This window comes from Enhydra lutris, unplaced genomic scaffold, assembly GCF_002288905.1.
Source record: "Enhydra lutris kenyoni isolate GAN:26980312 unplaced genomic scaffold, ASM228890v2 scaffoldscaffold9, whole genome shotgun sequence".
Lineage (NCBI taxonomy): Eukaryota > Metazoa > Chordata > Mammalia > Carnivora > Mustelidae > Enhydra > Enhydra lutris.
In genome coordinates this window covers 80,661,523-80,687,199 of record NW_019154093.1, presented here as the reverse complement: position 1 = coordinate 80,687,199, position 25,677 = coordinate 80,661,523, and the positions used below count along the sequence as shown (strand labels likewise).

Below are 25,677 nucleotides of genomic sequence, written 5' to 3'. Positions count from 1 at the left end.
AATGGAACTGTACCTTTCAAAGCTCAAGAGAAAATAACCAACCTCCAATCCTATACTCAACTATAATATCCAGTACGAGAGAGCCTTATATCCACATGGCTTCCACTGGGTCTCTTCTCAGAAACGTCACCATAGCAGAGAGTCCTTCACTAGCCACCCCATGTAAAATGGCAACCCCACACTACTTGCTCCAATCCTACCTTCTCTTCTTTACAGTTCTCCACAGCATTTATCACCATCTGGTATACTATATATGAGTTGAATATTTATTTACTGTTTTCCTCCCAAAATTAGAGTAAAAACTCAAGGAGAAATAAGACCGTTTTGCTCATTAGTATATCCACAAAAGCCAGAACAGTGCCTTTCCCAGAGGAGGCATTCAATAAATTTATTTATTTATTCCTTCATTCAGTCATCCATTCATTCATTAATCTGGAAGTTTCAAATACAAGTTGGAACCAGCTAGACAACAATTACACATAAGACAAGAGGGAGATGAGCTAAATTAAAGCATTCTAAGAGACTTATATTCTTCAGAAGGATAAAGAAACTGACTAATTTTAAACTTAAACAGTATAAATATAAAATTTTAAGGATAACCCCAGAATGAATGGAAATGACAAGTATAAAAGTCAATGTAAAAGAGGGCAAACGAGACATAAGATAACTTAATCTAAAATAAAGGAAGCAGAAAATAAAAACAATGAAAGTACAATAATAACATAGGTTGAAAAACAAAGATGGAAGGCCCAGCTCCAAATATATGTTATCACAAAAAATGTAAACATTCCAAACTTGACAGTTAAAAGACTCCAAGACTGGATAAAAATAACAAAATTCAAAAACACATTACATGCAAAATATACAGCTAAAATATATGACACAGAAAGGCTAAAAGTAAAGGGATGGTAAATGATTGTGCTGATTATTAAGCTCTTTTGTCCTCAGATTTTCAAATCTATCCTTCTATAGTCTACTTGGTAAACTGGAACTGGACTCTACAAATGTGTGTCTCATTAGTCAGCTGGCTCCCTTATGGGCCATGCCAACAGCAGGTTTTAAAAAGCTAATACAAGGCTGGAGGAAGGAGAAAGGACTTATTCCTTCCAATTTACTTCTGGTTTCTGACAGTGTCAAATCAGGCATGGTTCTTTGCCCTGGCAGTGGCAGTTGGTTCCACATTACAATTCCGCTGCCACACACACACGTTCTCCAAATCAGCCTCACTGTGGCCCACCAGCTAGGGACCCTCTCCTCAGAGGTCTGAGTCCCAGCTCTAAAAAAGCCCTTTTAAGAGCTCCTACATACCAGCAGCAGAGTTCCAAATTACTAAATTTTTGTAATCCCCACTTCTTCCCACTGTTCTGACAGTCCCAGGGAGGTAGATATTTACTGTAGTTACTCCCTCTTGTAATACCACAATGTTCTCTTTCTGCCTTTTCAGTTCCCTGTTATTTGGTTAACAATTCTAAACATGAAATCCTCTAATTAAAATAAATGGCACGTACAGTTCTGGTTCCTGATTGAGTGAACTGATACAATGATATATTCGCGGATGGATTATTAGGCCTAATAAAGCTGACACGTTAATGGACAGGAGTATTTGAGACTCTACAAGATGCCAATTCTCTCCAAATTAATCTGTAAATTGAACGCGATCCTCATCAAAATGTCAACAGTACTCCAGAGCTTAGAGGAACAAAGAGTTGAGAACTGCTAAGATAATTTCCTAGTAGAACAAAATCGGATATCAAGCTTCCTATAAAAATACTGTAGTTAAGACAGTTTAGTATTGATGTAAGCAGAAAGAAAAAAAGTGAGCAGAAAAGAATCAGCTCAAATGACTAATGTGGCATGTACAAATAGCAGGGAAATAAATGGCTAGGATCAACTAATAGTTGTCTATCTCACCCTAAATCAATTTCATATGGATTAAAGTCCTAAATACAAAAGCCAACCTTTAAAACACTCAGAATGAAATATAGGACTGTATCTTCAATAAGAGTAGGGATTTCTTAAATAAGATACAAAAAGCACATCCTATAAGGACCACATAGCCAAAGAGGGGAAAAAAAAAAAGAAAAAAAAAAAAAAAAAAAAAAAACTATTTCTCAGCCATCCTTTACACTAAGGCTGGGCTGTATGACTCTGAGCCACTCAACAGTATACAACCAAAACTGAGGTAACCGATACCTGTGAAGTAATACAGGAGAGTCATGTATCTTTCCCTTTTCTGAAACTGGAAGGTTTATCTGCCTTATTGAGGAACTATCTTGGACCGTGAGGCTGGAGCTATAAACTGAAGTTGGCAGAGCAACAAGACAAAGGATCCCAGACCCTTGAGGAACAAGGAGCTACCCAAGCCAACCCTAAACTGCTCATCTCTGCACTTAGTTTACACGAAAGGGAAATAAACGTGTATCTTGTTTAAACTATTTTATATTAGATTTTCTGCCACTGACAGACAAATCTAAATCGAACTGATAATAAAAATTATTCTAACTGATATATGTCCAAAATGCTAGGATATAAATAATCCATTTTCATGTGGGTAGCATCAGAAAAGCATGAGAGAAGAAATAATTATGGATTTAAATCACAATTTGAGTGATGCAGTCTGCCAAAGAGAAAAACACACAGTGAAAGAGCGACTTCTGACCACAGCAAGAAAGAACAGCAAGCACAGATATCATAAGAGATGATAATGAATATGACAAAATAGGCCATACAACTTGTGGGTGAATACTGGTAATAATGAAAATAATTCTTACCATTTACAAGCACTTAATGTGTACCAGATTATGTCAAATAATCCTTACAATACTGCAGTGCGATAGTAATTTTATGACAGGTTTAGAAAAAATAACGAACTTTCCCAAGTCCCACCGTGAGAATGTAGCTGTGCTGGGCTTCAAACTTTAGCCACACAACTTAACAACTACACCAAAATGCTGGAAGAAGGGGCATTGGCCTAGTTATGAAGGTTCATCAAAGCTATACCAGATTATTGAATCTTTAAAAAATAATAAAACACTTATTGTTTATAAACTAGTTCATGTTTTCCTGGTATTTCTACCCCCATGTGTTTTTTTCTGTAAGTATGCCTTAACACACTGAACACACTGCCTCAAAAAAAAAAAGAGAGAGAATGAAAGGAAGATGGTGAAAAAGGGCTGTATTTTACGCAAAAGTTAAATGACAATCCTAATTCCGAAAGAATAGAGGGAATTTAGGATTTCCTTAAACTGGGAGTGTAACGCTCAAAACTACTACAGTTAGACACTGTCTTTTCAAGGTCAATCAAAGAAGTCATCAATTGTATACTCACCACACTGAAATCAAGGTTGTCTTCAATCCATTTTTGCCCATCTCGGAACTCATCATGAAGTCCCATGATATAAAGGGTATCCAAAGCATCTACTATGGTAGCACCCATTTGCGAACTTCCTGTATTTGGGGTGGAGAGAAAACTCATTATTAACACGCCCTTCATATAAGGTCTGTTTTAACTTTTTAATATATAAAAAATCAAAGTAGAAATATAAGGACCAAAAATAACCCCCAACATGGTTCACTCTTCCTTAAGAACAATAATAAACACTGTTCAACATATTTTCCTAAAGATGACATGTTAACAACTAAAAGGAAGGTAAAGGAAAACTAAAATAGTAATTCTCCTTTCATTTTCTTCCTGGTCACAGTATGAGATATCTGTTTAAGTCCAAAAAAAAAAGGAGGGGGGAATTAATTCAAGAAATGGGGAGGGTGGTTCAAGATGTCAAACCAAGTCACAGGACAACTGTGCTGTTCTGCTATAAATGCATAGAAAGGGCAAAAAATATACTTAGAAATAATAGTAAAAGTGCAATAAGCCTAGATGACCACAGTAAAACAAACTATGAAAACCTTACCAATCAAAAGCAGGTTAACCATACTGAAAAGGAAAGTAAATATGAAACAAAATATGAGTAGAAAAAATCAAAATAATAAGATTTACACCCATCTTCAAGAGAGAGAATTCTGATGTTAAAGGGAACAATTTCGGGAGGGAAAAATTTAATTCAACAAAACCAGTTGATAGCAAAACTAGACACTATAAACACATGACAAGAAAACGGGTCAATCTTACTAATGAAAAGAACCGCAAAATCATGAATACAATCTAAAACAAATCTAATAGCATGTAGAAGAGTAAATAACATGGAGCAGATGAGTCGTCCCCAGCCCCAGGAACACAATCATTTCCACCTTCTGAGAATGAAAATTATCCACAGTTGTTATCATCTATATTGAAAGGGCTTTATTACTGTCTTCATCAACATGAGTTTACTGTTACCCTGGCCCAGAAGGATAAAAGTTGTAAAATAATTTTACTTTTCATTCCAGGAACTTCCTGAAAGACCTATTAAAACTCTGAACTGAATACCTCCAAATTCTCTGCTTACCAGTCCTAAAGTGTTATATTATGGCCCTCACCCAATCATAACCAAGTACCCCCACCCCAACTGAAAGGCCCATCTTTTTTTTTTTTTTTTTTAAAGATTTTATTTATTTATTTGACAGAGATCACAGTAGGCGGAGAGGCAGGCAGAGAGAGAGAGAGCAGGAAGCAGGCTCCCCGCTGAGCAGAGAGCCCGATGCGGGGCTCAATCCCAGGACCCTGGGATCATGACCTGAGCCGAAGGCAGAGGCTTTAACCCACTGAGCCACCCAGGTGCCCCTGAAAGGCCCATCTTAACCTAACTGTGTCCTCCTCCATCTGACAGGCTACTAAGGCTCTGTTGAGGTAGTGATCTACTGTACCACAGTAAAGCATTAAACTCAGCTTTGCCTTATCAGCAAGTCACATTTGACACTGCTTAGTTACTATTCTTTCTTTTCTTTCTTTTTTCTTCCATCCCTTTTTCCACTGGGTAAACAGTGCTTTCTTCTGACACTTTAAAGCTATACAAATTCATTCTTAAAATGTCCCTAACTTACATCACATTTTCTTCTTCACATGATTCTAATAAATTTTTCAACTTATCAATAAGTATTATCTTTCCACTATAAAGATAAGCACTCCATCACACTCTGATAAGCTCCTGGGTCTTCTCCCCACTTAAGTTCCCTAGACATTAACTAGAATATTTGTTCTGGGTTATTACAGACATACTTTCCTTTTACTTTTCTTTGTCCCTCAGCTTTTTATTAAGATGATAAATACTTTATCAAGCCTTTAATCACCCATATATCCCTCTCTCTCCCATAATCACTTAAATATGTATCTTTTTATGTATTCCATCCAAAATATTACCATGCTTATTTTAAATCCTTAAGAGTACCTACTTCTGTACTTATTTTAATTTGTATAGGTAGTTATGCTTCAGTTCTCTAGTTATTTATAGAGTCTTGGGAATGCATATTGCTCTAAGGTACAGACAACTCTGGAACGGAAAAAGGCCTGACCCACCTGCTCTGTACTAATTCCGGTTAGTTTCACAAGGTTTGTACCATGGGCAAACAGACCAAAGAAGAGAAAAGCAAAACTGATGTTCCTGGCTATCCCTATGATTGTTTACCTAGACAACCCAAGATTTCAAACGGAAAAAGTTAAAAGATCTAAAACTACCCTTGGGACAATGCCCCTGGGTGGGTCAGTGAGTTAAGTGAGTGCCTTCAGCTCAAGTCATGATCCCAGGGTCCTGGGACAGAGCCCCACATCGGGTTCCCTTCTCAGCATGGGAGTCTGCTTCTACCACTCCCTCTCCCTGCTCATGCTCTCTCTCTCTCTCTAATAAATAAAAAAAATCTTTAATCAATTAGTCAATCTGCTCTTGGGTCAAAGAAGTGAAACACAATACTGAAGAATCTATAAAATATTAATAAAATTTTATGAGAATGCAGGATTCAACTAATGCAGTTCTCAGAAACTCATAACCTGAAAATGTTATGTTATTTAATGAGAACAAATGAAAATAATTGAATTCACAACATTCTACCAAGGAGGGAAAAAAAAGAATGATAAACCTGAGGAAAAAGTTCAAAGAATCAGAAAAGTTAAAGGCAAAAAATAATTACAAATTTAAAAAACTGTCAAAAATATAAATTCAAGAGACAGTTCTATTAGAAGAACTACATAATGAATCTACCACTAACCAAAGTTTAAAAAGTACCCAGGAAATGCAAAAACACAAAATAAGAAATGACTGCATCAACAGGGAGGAAACTAAGAAAACTATAAAAAGCCCATTTTAGTCATATCATACCAATAAATTTGAAAAAATGAGTGCAACTGATGATTTTCTATGAATATATATCATATATTTAATACTATATATAGTATCACATAAAATAAAAATATTACTTATTTTTACATGTAATGAACTTTGACTTAGAAAAGAAACTTTTCTAAGTTTGAAAGAAAACTTTGACGTAGAAAGAAAACTCTGACTTAGAAACTTTGACATAGAAAGAAACATAAAATCTAGACAACAAAGAAGACCAAGAAACAGAAGAAATTGAGAAGTTCTCAAAGAACTACCAACCATAAAAGTAGACTCTGGAAGTTCCACAGAATAGATTCTACTTTAATTTTAAGAACAGTAACTCCTACATAAATTTTTATAGAACATAGGAAGAGATCTTAAAATTCAATTTACAGATTCTGCATGCCACTGATGTAAAAATCTCAGTAAGAAAAATAAAACTACTCTCTGATCTCATTTGTGAGCATCATGGAAATATTTAAGAGTGAAATTGCTGAGCTGTATGGTAAGGTTATTTTTAACTTTACAACAGACTGACAAACAGCTCTCCGGAGTATACCATTTTATACACCCAGCAATAATGCAGAAGAGTTCTGGTTGCACTACCATCCTTGTCAACATTTGATATTGCTGCCCTTTTTAGACATTCTAATGAGTGTGTAGAATATTGCATTATGGGTTGAATTTTAATTTCTCTGGCAACTGACATGCTAATTGGCTATTCATAAATCTTCTTTGGTCTATAAATCACTTACGTATTCTAAATATATTCATGTGTGTATACCACAAACATTCTCTACTTTTCACTTTAATATCTTTTGGAAAGCAGAAATTGTTAATTTTTATGAAGTCCAATTTATCCATTTTTTCCCCTTTTATAAAAGGTTTATGCTTTTTGTATTCTAACTTAAGATTTTTATTTATTTATTTATTTGACAGAGAGAGAGAAACAGTGAGAGAGGCAACACAAGTAGGGAGAGTGGGAGAGGGAGAAGCAGACTTGCCGGCAAGCAGGGAGCCAGATGTTTAGAACTCAATCCCAGGATCCTGAGATCATGACCTGAGCCGAAGGCAGATGCCCAATGACTGAGCCACCCAGGTGCCCTAAAAACTCTTTTCTTACCTCAAAGTCACAAAGATTTTCTCCAAAGCTTCCTACCAAAAAGTTTTACATTATCTGCTTCCAGGTTTAGACCCATGATCCATTTCAAGTTAATTTTTATGTACAATGAAAAGTCGAGTTTTGTTAATTTTCTACACAAATATACCTGACCCAGCACAATTTACTGGACAAACTATCTTTTTAGCCACTGAATTACCTGAGCACCTGTGAATCAACCATGTATGTGCAGACCTAGTTCTGTTCTTTTCCACTGATCTCTCTGTCCTTAGGCTAAAATAAGAAGACTGCATCATTAAGACTGTCCTCATTACTGCAGCTTTACAGTAAACCAAAAAATCAGGTAATATAAGTCCCTCAACTTAGTTCTTCTTTTAAAAAATTATTGTATTATACATGCTTTGCATTTCTATATAGATTTTTGAGTCAGCTTATTAATTTATGCAAAGTCATTTTGATTGGGATTTCTTTAAATTTAAAAATGAATTTTAAGAGAACTGATATCCCCATAGTACTGAGTATTCCAATTCATGAACATGGCATTTCTCTCCATTTATTTAAGTCCTTTGAAATTTCTCTCAATAATCAGTTTTAAGTGTATAGGTTCTGCCCCTATTTTGTTAAATTCATCCACATGCAGTTCATATTTTTTGATGCGATTGCAAATGATATGATTTTTAAATGACACTATGCTCCTTGCTAGTACATAGAAATACAATTTATTTTGTACACTGACCTTGTACCACGACCTTACTAAATTTTATTCAATCGAGTACTTTGTTGGTGTTGATTCCTTAAGATTTTCTTCATGGACAATCTCATTAGCTATAAGGTGTGCTTCTTCATTTCCAATCTTTACACCTCTTTTGTCTTTTTCTTACATTAGTGTACAGGCTAGGACCTCAACTCCACTGCTACACAAAAGTAAGAGAGCAGACATCCTTGCCTGGTTCATAATCTTAGGGGAAAACATCTCATGTTCAAATATTAAGAATGTGGCAAACTTTTTCCATTTGTTTTATTTTTGGGTATCTGTGTGTCTGTGTGTTTTAATGCCTTTCTTTAATCATACTGAGTAAGTTCCCTTCTATGACAGTTACCTGAGAACTTTAATCATGAATCAATCTTGAGTGTTGCTAAACCAGTTGTCTGCATCTACTGAAATGATCATAAAGGTTTTTCTTTGATTCCCATAGTATTATTTTTTTAAAGATTTTATTTATTTACTTGAGAGAGAGCAGGCGAGCACAAGCAGGGGGGAGCAGGCTCCCGCTGAGCAGGGAGCCCTATGTTGGGCACAATCCCAGGACGCCCAGATTTTAACCTGAGCCAAAAGCAGACGCTTAGCTGACTGAGCTACCCACATGCTCCCCCTTAATATTTTCAATTACACTGGTTAACTTCTCAATATTAAACGAACCATGCAATAGTCATAAGGTATTATTCATTTGAGGTATTCCTGAATTAGATTTACTAAGATTTGGCTAAAGATTTCTGTGTCTATATTCATGACAGGCACTGGTCTATGTTTTCCTTTCCTTGTAATACTGTTGTCTGCTTTTTGTATTAGGGGTTTGGTGGTGCTACCAAGAAGACATAAAACAATCGTTAATGTGTAAACACTTAACAAGAATATATGAATAAATGAAATATAGGAAGCAAAAACCGGCTGAATTGAATGGGCGAAGAGAGAAATCCAAAATTACAGTTGAGGACTTCGACACCTTTCTCTCAGGAAGTGATAGAACTACTGGACAGAAATATAGCAAGCGGAGAGGGAGCCTGAACAACCCCAATAATAACCAATGGGCTCTAACATCAATAGAACATTCTACCCAGTATCATCAGATGACATTTGTACAGGTTCTTTTTAAGTACAAATGGAACATTCACCAAGACAGACCATATTCTGGATCATAAAGTAAACCTTAAACAATTTAAAGGAAGTAAAACATAGGGGTGCCCAGATGACTCAGGCAGTTAAGCATCTGCCTTCGGCTCAGGTCATGATCCCAGGTCCGGGGATTGAGCCCCACATCAGGCTCTTTGCTCAGCGGGGAGCCTGCTTCTCCCTCTGCCACTCCCCCTGCTTGTGCTCTCTTGCTCTCTCTGTCAAAAAAATAAAATCTTTTAAAAAAGACCCTGAAATATAGCACACTCTCTGACCATAATAGAAGTAAACTAAATTTCAATAATGGAAAGAAAAAGAAAATCTCTAAATGTTTGAAAATTAAACTTACTAATGGAAAATATGGTTTTTTCCCATGTGCTTCTATTTTTTTGAATTAAATTCCAGTTAGTGAACAGTGTACTGTTAGTTTCAGGTGTACAATATAGTGATTCAGCACTTACATACAATACCCAGTGCTCATCACAGCAAATGCACTCCTTAATCCCCATCACCTATTTCACCCACCCCCCCAACAACCTCCCCTCTGGCAACCATCAGATTATTCTCTATAGTTAAGAACTTATTTCTTGGTTTACCTCTTTTTTTCTTCCTCCATGTTCCTTTGTTCTGTTTCTTAATATCCACATCATGGTACTTGATGATCATATGGTACTTGTCTTTCCCTGACTGACTTATTTCGCTTAGTGTAATACTCTCCAGATCCAACCACATCATTTCAAATGGCAAGATTTCATTCTTTTTTATGGTTGACTGATATCCCCTTGTATACATACACATTTGTTTAAATTTATTTTTAATTTAAATTAAATTAACACATACTGTATTATTGGTTTCAGACCTAGAGGTCAGTGACTCATCAGTCTTATAGGATACCCAGTGCTCATCACAAAGTGTATGCTCCTAAATGTCCATCACCCAGTTATCCCATCCCCCTACCCGAATCCCCTATAGCAACCCTCAGCTTGCTTCCTACGATTAAGAGTCTCTTATGGGGGCGCCTGGGTGGCTCAGTTGTTAAGCTTCTGCCTTCAGCTCAGGCATGATCTCGGGGTCCTGGGATGGGTCCCAGGACCCATCAGGCTCCCTACTCAACGGGAAGCCTGCTTCTCCCTCTCCCACTCCCACACCCCCTGCTTGTGTTCCCTCCCTCGCCATGTGTCTGTCAAATAAATAAATAATATCTTTTAAAAAGAAAGAGTCTCTTACAGTTTGTCTCCCTCTCTGATCTTGTCTTCTTTTATTTTTCCTTCTCTTCCTCTATGATCCTGTTTTGTTTCTTAAATTCCAGAAGATCACAGGAGAATTATCTTTCTCTGATTGACTTATTTCATTTAGCATAATACCCTCTAGTTCCATCCATGTCATTACAAATGACAAGATTTCATTTTTTGATGGCTGTGTACTATTCTGTTGATGGACATCTGTTGATGGACATCTGGGCTCTTTCCACAGTTGGGCTATTGTGGACACTGCTGCTATAAACGCTGGGGTGCAGGTGCCTCAGATGACTACATTTGTATCTTTGGGGTAAATACCCAATAGTATGATGGCTAGGTCATAGGGTAGCTCTATTTTCAACTTTTTGAGGAACCACCATAGTTTTCCAGAGTGGCTACACCAGCTTGCATTCACACCAACAGTGTATCAGGGTTCCCCTTTCTCCACATCCTCACCAACATCTGTCATTTCTTGACTTGTTAATTTTAGCCATTCTGACCAGCATGAGGTGGTATCTCATTGTGTTTTTGATTTGTATTTCTCTAATGCCAAATGATATTGAGACTTTTTTCATGTGTCTGTTGGCGATCTGGATATCTTCATTGGAGAAATGTCTCTTGAAGTCTTTTGACTATTTCTTGATTGGATTATTTGTTCTTTGAGTATTGAGTCTGATAAGTTCTTCATAGATTTTGGATACTATTCCTTTATCCAATATGTCATCTGCAAATATCTTCTCCCATTCCACAGGTTTCCTTTCAGTATTCTTGACTCTTTCCTTTGCTTGATCATGATGAAGTTCTAATAGTTCATTTTTGCTTTTGTTTCCCCTGCCTTTGGAAAAGTTTCTAGCAAGAGGTTGCTATGGCCAAGATCAGAGAGGTTGCTGCCTATGTTCTATGCTAGGATTTTGACAGATTCCTGTCTCACATTTAGGTCTTTCTTCCACTTTGAGTTTATCTTTGTGTATGGTGTCAGACAATGATCCAGTTTCATTCTTCTGCATGTGGCTGTCCAATTTTCCCATCATTTGTTGAAGAGACTCTTTTTTCCACTGGATATTCCATCCTGTTTTGTCAAAGATTAGTTGGTCATAAAGCTGAGGGTCTAATTCTGGGTTCTCTATATTGTTCCACTGATCTATGTGTCTGTTTTTGTACCAGCACCATACTGTATTGATGATTACAGCTTTGTAATAGAGCTTGAAGTCCAGCACTATGATGCCACCAGCTTAGGTTTTCTTTTTCAACATTCAATAGATCTGTTAAGTCCATCTGGTCCAGTATGTCATTGGGTATTCAGGGTCTTTTGTGATTCCATACAATTTTAGGATTATTTGTTCCAACTCTGTGAAAAAAAAGTTAATGGTAGTTTGGTAGGGATTGCACTGAATGTATAGATTGCTTTGCATAGCACAGACATTTTAACAATATTTGTTCTTGAAATCCATAAGCATGGAACGTTTTTCTACCTCTCTGTGTCTTCCTCAATTTCTTTCATGAGAGTTCTATAGTTTTTTGAGTATAGATCCTTTGCCTCTTTGGTTATGTTTATTCCTGGGTACCTTATGCTTTTGGGTGCAATTATAAATGGGATCAATTCCTTAATTTCCATTTCTTCTCATTGTTGGCATATAGAAATGCAATGGACTTCTGTGCATTGATTTTATATCCTGTCATTTGCTGAATTCCTGTGTGACTTCTAGCAATTTTGGGGTGGAGCCTTTTGGGTTTTCCACATAGAGTATCACGCCATCTGCAAAGAGTGAGACTTTGGCTTTGTTGCTGATTTGGATGCCTTTTATTTCTTTTTCTTGTCTGACTGCAGAGGCTAGGACTTCTAGTACTATTATTGAACAACAGTGGTGACAGAGGACATCCCTGCTGTGTTCCTGACCTTAGGGAAAAGCTCTCAGTTTTTCCCCACTGAGAATGATATTCACTGTGGACTTTTCATAGATGGCTTTTATGATATTGGTATGTTCCCTCTATCGCTACACTGTGAAGTATTCATCAAGAACAGATGCTGTACTTTGTCAAATGCTTTTTCTGCATCTATTGAGAGGATCATATGGTTCCTGCCCTTTCTTTTATGTATGTAGTGTATCACACTGATTGATTTGCAGATGATGAACCACCCTTGCAGACCAGGAATAAATCCCACTTGGTCGTGGTGAGTAATCCTTTTAATGTACTGTTGGATCCTACTGGGTAGTGCCTTGGTGAGAATTTTTGCATTCATGTTCATCAGGGATATTGGTCTATAATTCTCTTTTTTGGTGGGGTCTTTGTCTGCTTTTGAGATCAAAGTAATGCTGGCCTCAGAAAATGAATTTGGATGATTTCCATCTATTTCTAGTTTTTGAAAGAGCTTCAGAAGAATTTATTAATGAAATGTTTGGTAGAATTCCCCTGGGAAGCCATCCAACCCTGGATTCTTGTTAGGAGATTTTTTTGATTACTGCTTCAATTTCCTTGCTAGTTGTGGGCCTGTTCGGGTTTTCTATTTCTTCTTGTTTCAGTTTCGGTAGTTCATACATCTCTGGGAACGCATCCGTTTCTTCCAGATTACTTAATCTGTTGGCATATATTTGTTCATAATATGTTCTTATAATTGTATTTCTTCAGTGTTGGTTGTGATCTCTCCTCTCAATCATAATTTTATTAATTTGGGTCCTTTCTCTTTTCTTTTTGATAAGTCTGGCCAGGCACTTACCAATCTTATTAATTCTTTCCAAGAACAAGCTCCTAGTTTTGTTGATCTGTTCTACTGTCCTTTTGGTTTCTATTTCATTGATTTCTGTTCTAATCTTAGTAATTCTCTTCTCCTGCTGGGTTTAGACTTTATTTGCTGTTCTTTCTCCAGCTCCTTTAGGTGTAAGGTTAGCTTGTATATTTGAGACCTTTCTTGTTTCCTGAGAAAGGCTTGTGGTGCTATATACTTCCCACTTAGGACCACCTTTGCTGCATCCCAAAGATTTTCAACATTTGTGTTTACATTTTCATTTGTTTCCATGAATTTTTAAATTCTTCTTTTATTTCCTAGTTGACCCATTCATTCCTTAGTAGGATGCTCTTTAGCCTCCAAGTATTTGAGCTCTTTCCAAATTTCCTCTTGTGACTGAGTTCAAGTTTCAAAGCACAATGGTCTGAAAATATGCAAGGAATAATCCCAATCTTTTAGTACTGGCTGAGACCTGATTTGTTGACCCAGGATGTGATCTATTCTGGACAATGTTCCATGAGCACTCGAGAAGAATGTGTACTTTGTTGCTTTTGGACAGAATGCTCTGAATATATCTGTTTATATATGTGTGTAACCTATCTGTTATATAGATATATATAAAACAGGCCCTTATTTCCTTGTTGATCTTCTGCTTACATGATCTATCCATTGCAGTGAGGGAGGTGTTAAAGTCCCCTACTATTATTTTGTTACTATCAATGAGTTTACTTTTATTATTAATTGGCTTATATAATTGGCTGCTCCCATGTTAGGGGCATAAATATTTGTAACTGTTATATCTTCTCATTGGACAGATCCTTCAATTATGATATAGTGTCTGTCCTTCCTCATCTTTTATTAGTCTTTGTCTTAAAATCTAATTTGTCTGATATATGGATTGCTACCCCAGCTTTCTTTTGATGTCGATTAGCATGATAAATGGTTTTCCACCCCCTCACTTTCAATCTGGAGGTGTCTCTGGGTCTAAAATGAGTCTCTTGCAGATAGCATATCAATGGTTTTCCTTTTTTTTTTTTTTTTTAAGATTTTTATTTATTTGACAGATCACAAGCAGGCAGAGAGGCAGGCAGAGAGAGAGAGAGAGAGGAAGAGGCAGGCTCCCTGCTGAGCAGAGAGCCCTACGTGAGGCTCGATCCCAGGACCCCGGCACCATGACCTGAGCCGAAGGCAGAGGCTTTAACCACTGAGCCACCCAGGCACCCAGTTTTCCTTTTTTATTCAATCAGTTACCCTGTGTCTTTTGATTGGAGCATTTAGCCCATTTACATCCAGAGTAACTACTGAAAGATAGGAATTTAGTGCCACTGTATTACCTATAAAGTCATTGTTTCTGTAGATTATGTCTGTTCCTTTTTGGTCTATGTTACTTTTGGGCTCTCTCTTTGCTTAAAGGATCCCCTTTGATATTTCTTTCAGGGCTGGTTTAGTGACCACAAATTCTTTTAGTTTCTGTTTGTCCTGGAAGCTTTTTATCACTCATTCTATTTTGAATGACATCCTATTAAATATTCTTGGTAGCATATTTTTTCTCATTTAGCACCCTGAGTATATCATGCCATTCCTTTCTGGCCTACCAGATCTCTGTGACAGGTCTGCTACCAGTCTAATGTGTCTACCTTGGTAAGGTATGGACCTCTTATCTCGAGCTGCTTTCAGGATTTTGTCTCTGAGATTTGCAAGTTTCATTATTATGTTGAGGTGTTGTCCTCTTTTAATTGATTTTGAAGGGGGTTCACTGTGCCTCTCGGACTTGAATGCCTGTTTCCTTCCCCAGATGAGGGAAGTTTTTTGCTCTAATTTGCTCCAATATATTCTCTGCCTCCCTCTCTCTGTCTTTTCTTTCCTGTTCTCCTGGGAAACAATGTATTCTAATATTATTTCGCTTTACGATATCACTTATGTCTCAAATTCTCCCCTTGTGGTCCAGTAGTTGTTCATCCTTCTTGACTTCTTCTCCATCATTTTGTCTTCTATACCTCTAATTCTCTCCTCTACCTCATTTATCCTAGTAGTCAGAGCCTCCATTTTTATTATATCTCATTAATAGCCTTTTTTATTTTGACTTGATTAGATTTTAATTCTTTTATTTCTCCAGAAAGGGATGCGCTAGTGTCTTACATGCTTTCTTCAAGCCCAGCTAGTTTCTTTATAGTCATTATTCTGAATTCTAGTTCTGACATCTTACTTATATCCATACTGATTAGCTCCCTGGCAGTCAGTAGTACTGCCTCTTACTCTTTTTTTTGAGGTGAGTTTTTCTATCTTGTCATCTGTCCAGAGAGGAACAGATAAAAATAAGAGAATAAAATTCTAAAGGGCATCAACAACCCGAGAGAAATATACACTAAACATATCAGAAAAGACCTGAAAACAAGAAAAAAAAAATTTAAAAGAGAGAGAGAGAGTGAATATAATCAGCCATGTGAACAGAACAGAACAATACACTGAATCCTGTGTATATTTCAGTCTGATAGAAAACTAGATCCCCAAAATTTACAAAGAAAAAAAAACTTATATATGTACAAAAATACAATTAAATACAATGAAAGGACAGAATGTAACTGTAAAAATGAAAATTAAAAGCCAAAAAAAAAAAAAAAGGACTATAAATAGATTGACAGAACAGAGCAAAACACTATATCCTGAGTATATTATGGTCTGTTTGGTAGAAGAAATTACATCCCAAAACTGTAAAGAAAGAGAAACATATAAATACAAAAATAAAATTAAATACATTGAAAGGATAGAATGTAACTGTAAAGAGGAAAATTTAAAAAGACTTAAAAAAAGAAGAAGAAGAAAGAAAATATGATCAGACAGGTGACAAGAACAGAGCAATACACTAGATTCTGGGTGTATTTTGGTCTGTTTGTTAGAAGAAACTGCATCCCAAAATTGTAAAGGAAGAAGAAGGGGGGGGGGAAATATATATATATGTAATTAAATACAATGAATAAAAGGATAGAATGTAAATGTCAAGATGAAAATTCTAAAAGGTTAAAAAAGAGTTAATAAAATAAGAAATTGGTTGAGAACGGAAAGGAAAAAAAACTAAAATTGAAAGCTAAAGAATCGTGGGGAAAAAACCATGAATTCTATATAGCATTTTCCCCTAGCATTGGAGCTTTACAGTTCTGTGTGACTAGTGAACTGGGTCTTGGCTTGCTGTTCTTGCTGATCTTCCGGGGGAGGCACATGCTGCACTGATTCTCAGGTTTCTTTGCCCCAGACAGAACTGCACCACCCTTGCCAGGAGGCCTGGCTAAGGAAGGTCCTCAGGATTGCTCTATGTGGCTTTTGTTCCCTGAAGGCTTTCCGAGCCACTGTAGAGGATGAGAATGAAAATGGCAGCCTCCCAATCACTAGACCCAGAGCTGAAAGCTTAGGCCCCCACTCTTCAGGCACTCTCAGGGAAAAACTGTCAATCACTTCCCTATCTTCCTGGACTCCATCCGCACTCTGTGCTCACCCAGCCTGTGACCAAGCATTTCTATCTCAGTCATGCAAGCCCCATTTGTGTCTCCAAACCTTGCTGACTCCTGCAATGTGCGTCTGTGCCGCTCTTCCCAGGGAAGGGAAGGGGGGGTCTCGCCGTGGTTCTGCCACTTGCTGGGCCCTTGCTCTGAAAGCAGTCACCCAACTGTGCAGAGGTTCACAGTTTACAAGAGCGAGCTAAAAGCCCACTCCTGGGCTCATCTGATTGCAGCCGGCTTCCCCACTTGGACACCTGGCAACTCTGCTGCACTCAGGCAACCCCGATCTTTCTGTGACCCTAGAGATCCTGAGATCACACTGTCCCACCTAGGATTCCGCCCTGCTTCACCACCTGACAGCCTTTCAGGCAGGGATGTCCCTCAGTGGAGCAAACTTGCACAAGTTCTGATTTTGCACTCCACTGTTATATCACTTTCCATAGCTGGCTTACAGAGGATCCCTCCCCCTGTGGTTTATCTTCCCGGGTATCACCTCGGATTCACTTGTCTACACCTCCTACCTTGCAGAAAGTGGTCACTTTACTATTTGCAGAATGGCAGCAATTCTTTTCTTAGATCTCTGGTTGAGTTCACAGGTGGTCAGAATGATTTGACAGCTATCTAGCTCAATGTGGGACCAGACAAAACTAAGATCTCCTACTCCTCCACCACCTTGGACTATCTACACCATATCTTCTTCATCCATTCAAGTGATGAACATCAGGCTCTTTCCATAATTTGGCTATTGCAAATAATCCTGCTACAAACACTAGGGTGCAAGTATCCCTTTAAATTAGTATTTTTGCATCCTTCATATAGTACCTAGCAGTGCATATAGGCTAGTTCTATTTTTAACTTTTTGAAGAACCTCCATACTGCTTTCCAGAATGGTTGCACCAGTTTGCACTCCCGCAAACAATGCAAGATGATTCCCCGGAGGAAATTTTAAAACATATTGAATTAAATGAAAACTAAAACACACGTATCAAAATCTTTGGGATATAACTAAAGCAACATCTCACAGTTAATTTATAGCATTAAATGCTTACACTGGAAAAGAGGATCTCAAATCCATACTCTAGGCTTCCACTTAAAGAAGAAAATTAAAGCTAAATCTACCCAAGTCTGTGGAAGAATCAAAATTGTAAAGAGCAAAAATCAAACTGAAAACATAAAGAAAAGAGAAAAATGATCAACAAATAGCTATTTTTCCAAAAGAGACATATAGATGGCCAGCAGACACATGAAAGGATGCTTAACATCACTCATCATCAGGGAAACACAAAACAAAACCACTATGAGATTATCACCTCACACCTATCATGACTAAAACCAAAGACACAAGAAATAACAAGAGTTGGCAAGGATGTGGAGAAAAAGGAACCCTCAAGTACTATTAGTGGGAATACAAGCTGGTGCAGCCAACTGTAGAAAACAGTATGAAGGTTCCTCAAAAATTAAAAACAATTACTATATGATCGAGTAATTCTACTACTGGCTATTTACCCAAAGAAAATGAAAACAAATTTGAAAAGACAAATGCACCCCTATGCTTACTGCAGCACTGTTGATAATAGCCAAGACAGGAAAGCAATCCAATTATCCACTAACAGATAAGTGGATAAAAAAAGATGTGGTATACATATACAATAAAATATTACTCAGCCATAAAAAAATAAAATCTTGCCATTTACAACAACACGGATGGCTCTTGATATAATGCTAAGCGAAATAAGTCAGCCAGATAAAGACAAACATCATGATTTCACTCTTATGTGGAAATTAAGAAACAGAACAAATGAACATGGGGAGGGAGAAAAAAAAGGTAAACCAAGAAACAAACTCTTAACTATAGAGAATAAACTGATGGTTGACAGAGAGGAGGTAAGGTGGGGGTGGGGGTGAAATAGGTGAACAAGATTAAAAGTACCCTTATCATAATGAGCACTAAATAATGTACAGAATTTCTGTATTGTACACTTGAAACTAGTATAACACTCTACGTTAATATTTCTTGAATAAAAAAAATAATAAAGTGAACCATGATAAATTATTTAAAAAGATCAATGAAACCAAGCTTCTAGCAGGACTGACAAAGAAAAAGAATAAACATGAATTACTACTATTAGGAATTAAAAGGGATTATCACTACAGCTGCCACCAAACAATAAACAGCTGCCTTTAGCTCAGGTTGTGTCATGATCCCAGGGTCCTGGGATCAAGTCCCATTGTAGCGCTCCCTGCTCAGTCGGGAGCCTGCTTCTCCCTCTCTCCCCTGCTCGTGTTCCATCTCTCATTATATCTCTCTCAAATAAATAAAATCTTAAAAAAAAAAAAAAAAAAAAAAAAACCTCAATGATAGAGAACAATCTGAGGGTTGATGACAGGAAGTGGATGGGGCTAGATGGATGATGGGTATTTAAGGACGGCACTTGTGATGAGCCGTGGGTGTTTGTTTAAGTGATTAATCACTGGATTCTACTCATGAGACTAATATTGCACCGTATGTTAGCTAACCAAATTTTAAATAAAAATTTGAAAAAAAAAATCATAAGAGAAAGTATATTACTTTCTAGAGCATACTTCTATACTGTATTTTCCCAAAAACCCACATATAAGTGGACTTACACAGTTCAAAGCCATACAAATACAGATAAACTGATTGGTCCTTACTGTTGGAGAAACTGAATTTGCAGTTTAAGAACCTCCCCCAAAAAAAAAATCTCCAGATGCCAATGGCTTCACTGGTGAATTTTACCAATACTAAAGCAGAAAATAAAATGAATGTTAAAACAATCTCTTCCAGAAGTATGAAGAGCAGAGAACACTTCCAAATTCACTTTATGAAGCCAATATTACCCTGATACCAAAACAAAACAAAGATAATGCAAGAAAAATATAGAATATGAATGCAAAATATAAATGCAAAAATCCTTGACAAAATATTTTAAGTCATAACCCAGTTAAGTTGAAAATAGCAAAAAGAATTTATACACACACGTACATAAAGTCACATACATAGACACACATACAGAAAATAAAAGCATACTTCAAAAAGCACTGCAAAGTTAATAACACTCTTTTCCAAATCAAAATTCTTTCTTTTAAATATGAAAAGACCTATCCGTAATAAAACTTTTTATTCTCCAGAATGTCTAAGTAAAAAGAATTCATTCCATGAATCACTGTTGGAACAATTAATACCAGTGCTAATTTACACCCAGCAACATTTCCTTCCTCTCACTCACTAGCTTCAAGAGTTTGCCTTAACTGGGTAAAACCAAAGGAATATACATCACCCTTCTGGGAATAGCATTTGGTTCAAGAATGGGCACATAAAAAACAATGAGTCTTTCTATGAAGTTTCTAAGAAACTCAAGTGTTCCCCCTTTTCTACGTGTTCTCTTTTCTACAGATGTGGTAATATGAACATATAAAGCTTCGAGCTGAGGCAGCCATCCTGCTAAGAAGCCAATCTGAAGATATCAACACACACAGGAAAACAGAGGAAAGACACAAAGAAAAAGCTCAGCTGGACTCCAATCTATGCTAGAACTTCAGTGAGCTGATTAAATTTCTTTTACTTTAAACCATTTTGGAATGGGCTTTCTGTTATCTGCACATCAAGCATCATATAATGCCAAGGCTATTAGAAGTCAGAGGAACACTGATTTCAATTACCATATAAAAGAATTTTTTCATAATTAAAGGTAATAAAATGAAAAAGGATACATTTTAAGTTATTTTCCATATAAACTCAAATACTGCAAGTTTCAATACTCGCCTCTATGTTCCTATATGTCCAATACCAGTCTATACATTCTGTAATAGAGAGGCCAGACTTTTAAAGTTCCTTTCAACTCTAAAATTCGGATTCTGTGAAGGCAAACTGAATTTGGGATGTCAAATGAGACACTCTGAACATTACCCTTTGGTTAGACTTCTTCTATTTAAACAACGAGAAAGTTAAAAAAAAAAAAAAAAAAAAGATTTTTTTTTTTTTAAACTTCCAAATCATACTCCTAGCAAGAATATGAGATTTAAAAAAAAAAAACCCAGAATACATGGAAAACAAAGTCCTGAACTTTGTTTATTAATCCTTTAATAAACTGTGTATCTAAAAATAGAAAACAAAAACAATAAAGGATCCACCCCAACTTTGCTTATTTGGTGGGAAAAAATTGTAACCACTCAAAAATTTTAATAAAAGACACAAGCACCTAATTTTGAATACTGAAAATTCTATAGGTTGCATTTTCACTTTTTCTACCATTTCATTAGAACTTTCTTCTTATGGTGGGTTTTTTTTCCCTGTGTTCTGCTATTTATGTTTTTCTGTCTTTAGAGTCTACTGAAACAGTGTGGAATGGTGATTAGAAAAAGGGACCATGGCACTAAACTGCTGGGATTCAAATCTTGCCTCCACTATTTACTAACTGGGTGACACTGGGCAAGTTAGTTAACCATAAGTGTGCTTCAATTTCCTTATCTGTAAAATGGAAACAGTAACCACAGCGCCTGCCTCTTAGGGTTGTTTTGAATGCAAAATAAATTCATTCACATAAATCTCTAAAACCAGCCGTCAGTATATAGTACATTTATTACTCTGCTTGGGCAGCCATAATGAAATATATAGACTAGGAGGCTTAAACAAGAGAAATTTATTTTCTCATAGTTATAGAGGCTGTAAAAGTCCAAATAAAGGTTCTGGATTTCGGTGAAGGCTTGTAGACATCCATATTCCTACTATGTCATCATATGACCTTTCCTTGGTGCATGTGCATGGGGAGAGTGAGCTCTGGTGCTTCCTCTTCTTAAGGACTCCTGCCCTATCGATCAGATTACGGCCCCACACTTATGACCTCATTTAACTTTATTAACTCCTAAAGGCTCCACCTCCATATATACTGACTTAGGGGTTAGAGCTTCAACATATCAATGTATAGGGGACACAATTTAGTCCACAGCAATATGAACTATATAAATACTATTGAGTTTTCTATTAATGTGCATATGACTATTGTTCTAAAGGAAAATAAATAGTCTTATTCACTAACCAAATTATAGAATCCCTAAACTTACTGATCTCTTGCCAGACTGGTAGCAAGGAAAATAAAACTTTTTATTGAAATCTATTTAAATTGTGCTCTCTGTCAAATAAATTAAATCTTTTTAAAAAAATGTATTTAATTGCTTTCATTTACATGGCAATCCCTCGGAAATGGAGGACCACTGGCAAAACCTTGCCTCTGTACCTAGTTAACTCAGAATGAAAGGGCTCATTTTGTAAAGCCTCCCTTTCCAACTCTAACTTCCTTTAACTTTTAGGATCTTACAGACAACTCTCAGTTTACCCACTAAATCAGCCTAAGTGCTCTAATAACCAACCAGCCGGCAAGAAATCACCTGACAATTATTTGAACTTGCCATGCCCCAGTCACTTACCAACCTAACCAAAGAGTGATCCACAAAGTTTACATTTGAAGAAGTCTGACAAAATTACCACAAATCAAAACCACCTTTCATAAAATATATATATTTTTTAAAAGAAAAAAACATTAAGTCAAAACCACTCCATTAGGATTTTAATAAAATGTTCAGTTAAGAAAGAAATACCCCTTTTGCTCGTTAAAAGACTTATATTGATTTACAAGAAATGGAATTTTTAGTTACCTGAAAACTCATTTATATTCTGAATTTAGATTCAGCAAACAATCTTTCCTTAGACAGTCACTGCTATGATGATTAAATGACATAATATATGTTATTTACCTACTACCTTGCCTAGGACCCGTATCTCTTTGATAATTTTTAATACAGTAGATGTTTTGAGAAATAAGGTTTAAGAAAATGAGTAGAAAATTAACACCCAACCTTTATTTTCAGTACACAGTTATACTCCAATCCTTTAAAAGGACTCACAGTTTACCACTGAATTTAATATAAAGAAATACTTAGTTGAAGAGAGGATCTAATTTTAATTAACCATTAAATATAATGTCTTTTCCTGCACTAATGTCTCACAATGGGGCATCCACAAAGCAATGAGGACTGCTGCTTTCTTCTGCATCCCCTCCTCCTCTATAATATGAGGAGTATCAGAACTGTGTTGAAGAAAAATTACAAATAGGTACCAAACATCCCTGATACTAAAAAAAGAAATGGCAGAAAAAGCTGCAAAATACTCAAATAAATGAATGGCATCTATATATATATATATATATATATATATATATATATATATATATAAAATCTACCACATCATCTGTATATTCCAAAGTAACTATCACTAAATCTTGACTGAAACTTACAAAAAAAAAAAGTACATGTTATGTACTTATTATAATTCAAATTGTTACATAGAAATACTCGGGTTTTATAAAGTACTTAAAAAGTTAGATTCTATTTTAAAGATGGAGATAGAAAATGGATATAGTAGTGGATGTATAATTAGAAGAAGTAAACTTACCAAATATATTAGTGGAGTGTCCTTTCCGTGCAATAGGTCTGAGTTCATTATGCCCCCATCCATATATCCTATAATTATCCCAGGCATGTTTCATCATCTGAGAAAGGAAAAATTATAATCCAGCAATTTACATTACTCACAGACTGTTATTTCATCTATCTAGATCATCTACCACTATAGCCTTACCTATTCTCCTGTATCTCCTACATTAGGATATTATTCTATTACCATTTGTACCAGTGTGACAACACACATAACCATGTTTAACCTGTCTACACAACAGAAAAAAACAAACAAACAAACAAACAAACTTGGCCTGCAGGCTGTATTTTGCCAACCCCTGACCTAAACAAAGTGACTAGGTGTGATTCAAGTAGCAGCAATCAAGTCCCTTTATGCATAAAGGAAGGGACTCTCTCAATTTGTAATCTCAAGGTGTACATAATATATCATCGTGGAGCTGATGGAGGCTAACATTCACCCAACATGGAGAAACTAAACAACAAAAGGACAGAGGTGTATATTATTAACAATGACATCTAAGATGTGGACTTAGCCAAGCCAAGCTTGAAGCCCTCGTTTAGAGCCACTAAGCTAATAAATTTTTTTTTATCAACTAGCTTGAACTGCACTTCTCACAACCCAAGGTGCTCCAAGCTACGCAACAGCAGAGTATTTAATTATATAACAGCTTTTAACAGTGGACTGTGGTATATCAAAAATCTATTCAATTATCAGTATACTATTCATTAAAATATTCCTCAACTTGTTTTTTTGCAGCTTGCATTATTCAGAAAACAAAACCGGACAAAGACATTACAAGGAAACTGAAAACCAGTATCTCTCAAAAACACAGATTCAAAATTCCCTAACGAGGGATGCCTGAGTGACTCAATCAGTGAAGGGTCTCCCTTCAGCTCAGGTCATGATCCTAGAGTCCTGTGATCAACTCCCCCATCAGGCTCCTTGCTCAGCGGACAGCTTGCTTCTCTCTCTGCGGGCTGCTCCCCTGCTTGTGTGTTCTTGCACACGCTCTCTCTCTCTCTCTCTCTATCTCTCTCTCTCTCTCTCCCTGGCAAATAAATAAATAAAATCTTTTAAAAAACAAAACAAAACACAAAATTCCTTAACGAAAATCAGCAATAGAGCGAGGATACTGCGTAATGATCAGGAACAGTTTAACCTACAAATAGAAGACTGATTTAACATTCAAACATCAATTAATATAATTCAGAATAATATAAAAGGAAAAACATCAAACAATCATTTTTATACCGGTAGACAAAGCACCTAACAAGATTCAACACCCATTCATGATTAAAAAAAAACTCACAGTAAACTACAAGGAAATGTCTACAACCTAAAAAAGGGGATCTCAAAAAACCTATAGCTAACATCATACTTAATGGTAAAAGACTAAATGCTTAACCCCTAAAGTTGAGATCAAGTATGTCCATTCTCACCATTTATTTTCAACAATGTACTGGAAGTCCTAACCAATGTAACAATACAAGAAAAAGAAATAAAAAGCGTAAAAATCAAAAAGGAAAATGGAAAAGTACCTCTATTCACAGAGGACATTACTATGTATAAGGAGAATCCTAAGCCATCTAAAAAAGAAAAATCCACAAGAATAAATGACTTCAATAAAGTAATAGGGAAATAAGTTCAGAAAGCTAAAATCAAATATATTTCTATATGCTAATAAGCAATTCCATTTATATTAGCATCAAAAACATGAAATATTTCAGAACAAATGTAACAATATGTACAAGAATTACATACTCAGAACTATAAAACACTGCTGAGAAATCGAAGAAAACCTAAATAAGTGGAAACATGTAACATGTTCATGGAACACTGGATATTGTTAATAATTCTTCCTAATGCATCTACAGATTCAATAAGATCCCAATCAAATTCCAGCAACCTTCTATTTTCATAAAGAAGCTAATTCTAGAAAGGCAAAGGACCCAGAAATGCCAAAGCAATTTTTAAAAAGAACAAAGTTGGAGGATTTAACCTGACATCAAAGCTTACTATAAGTTTAAGAATTCAATAAAGGGTCCTCCTGGCATTAAGGGTTATGGAACAGGTATGAGCCCAGAAAGAGGCTCAACACCTACTGATTTTATCACTGAATCTTGAACAAAAGCGCCAAGGTAATTCAAAAGGAAAAGGATAATCTTTTCAACAAATGATGCTGAAACAACTAGAATGCCCTATGGGCAAAAACTGAAGCACGGCCCTTACTTCAACACAATAAACAAAAAAATTAACCAGCAACAGATCACAGACAAAAGGTTAAAATTAAAACTAAAATATGTGCCCATACAGATACTTGTACACAAATGTTCACAGCAACTTTAACCATAATAGCCAAAAACTGGAACAACTGTTGAACAAATGTTCAACAGGTGAATAAATAAAACAAGTTATGGTATACCCATATAATGGAATACTACTAAGGAAAAAATGACCTTCATGTGCAA

At 36.2% G+C, this 25,677-nt stretch overlaps 1 protein-coding gene across 1 annotated transcript in view; it reads right to left on the bottom strand.

The window, feature by feature from the left end:
* The window catches only part of LOC111143503 (mannosidase alpha class 1A member 2), a 192,433-nt gene that overhangs the window by 112,854 nt on the left and 53,902 nt on the right, over positions 1 to 25,677 (bottom strand). The window contains exons 3-4 of the mRNA XM_022497308.1: positions 23,186 to 23,282; positions 3,329 to 3,447 (exon numbers count right to left, since the gene is read on the bottom strand). Coding sequence (XP_022353016.1) covers positions 3,329 to 3,447; positions 23,186 to 23,282 — 216 coding nt within the window. The remainder of the gene's footprint in view (positions 1 to 3,328; positions 3,448 to 23,185; positions 23,283 to 25,677) is intronic.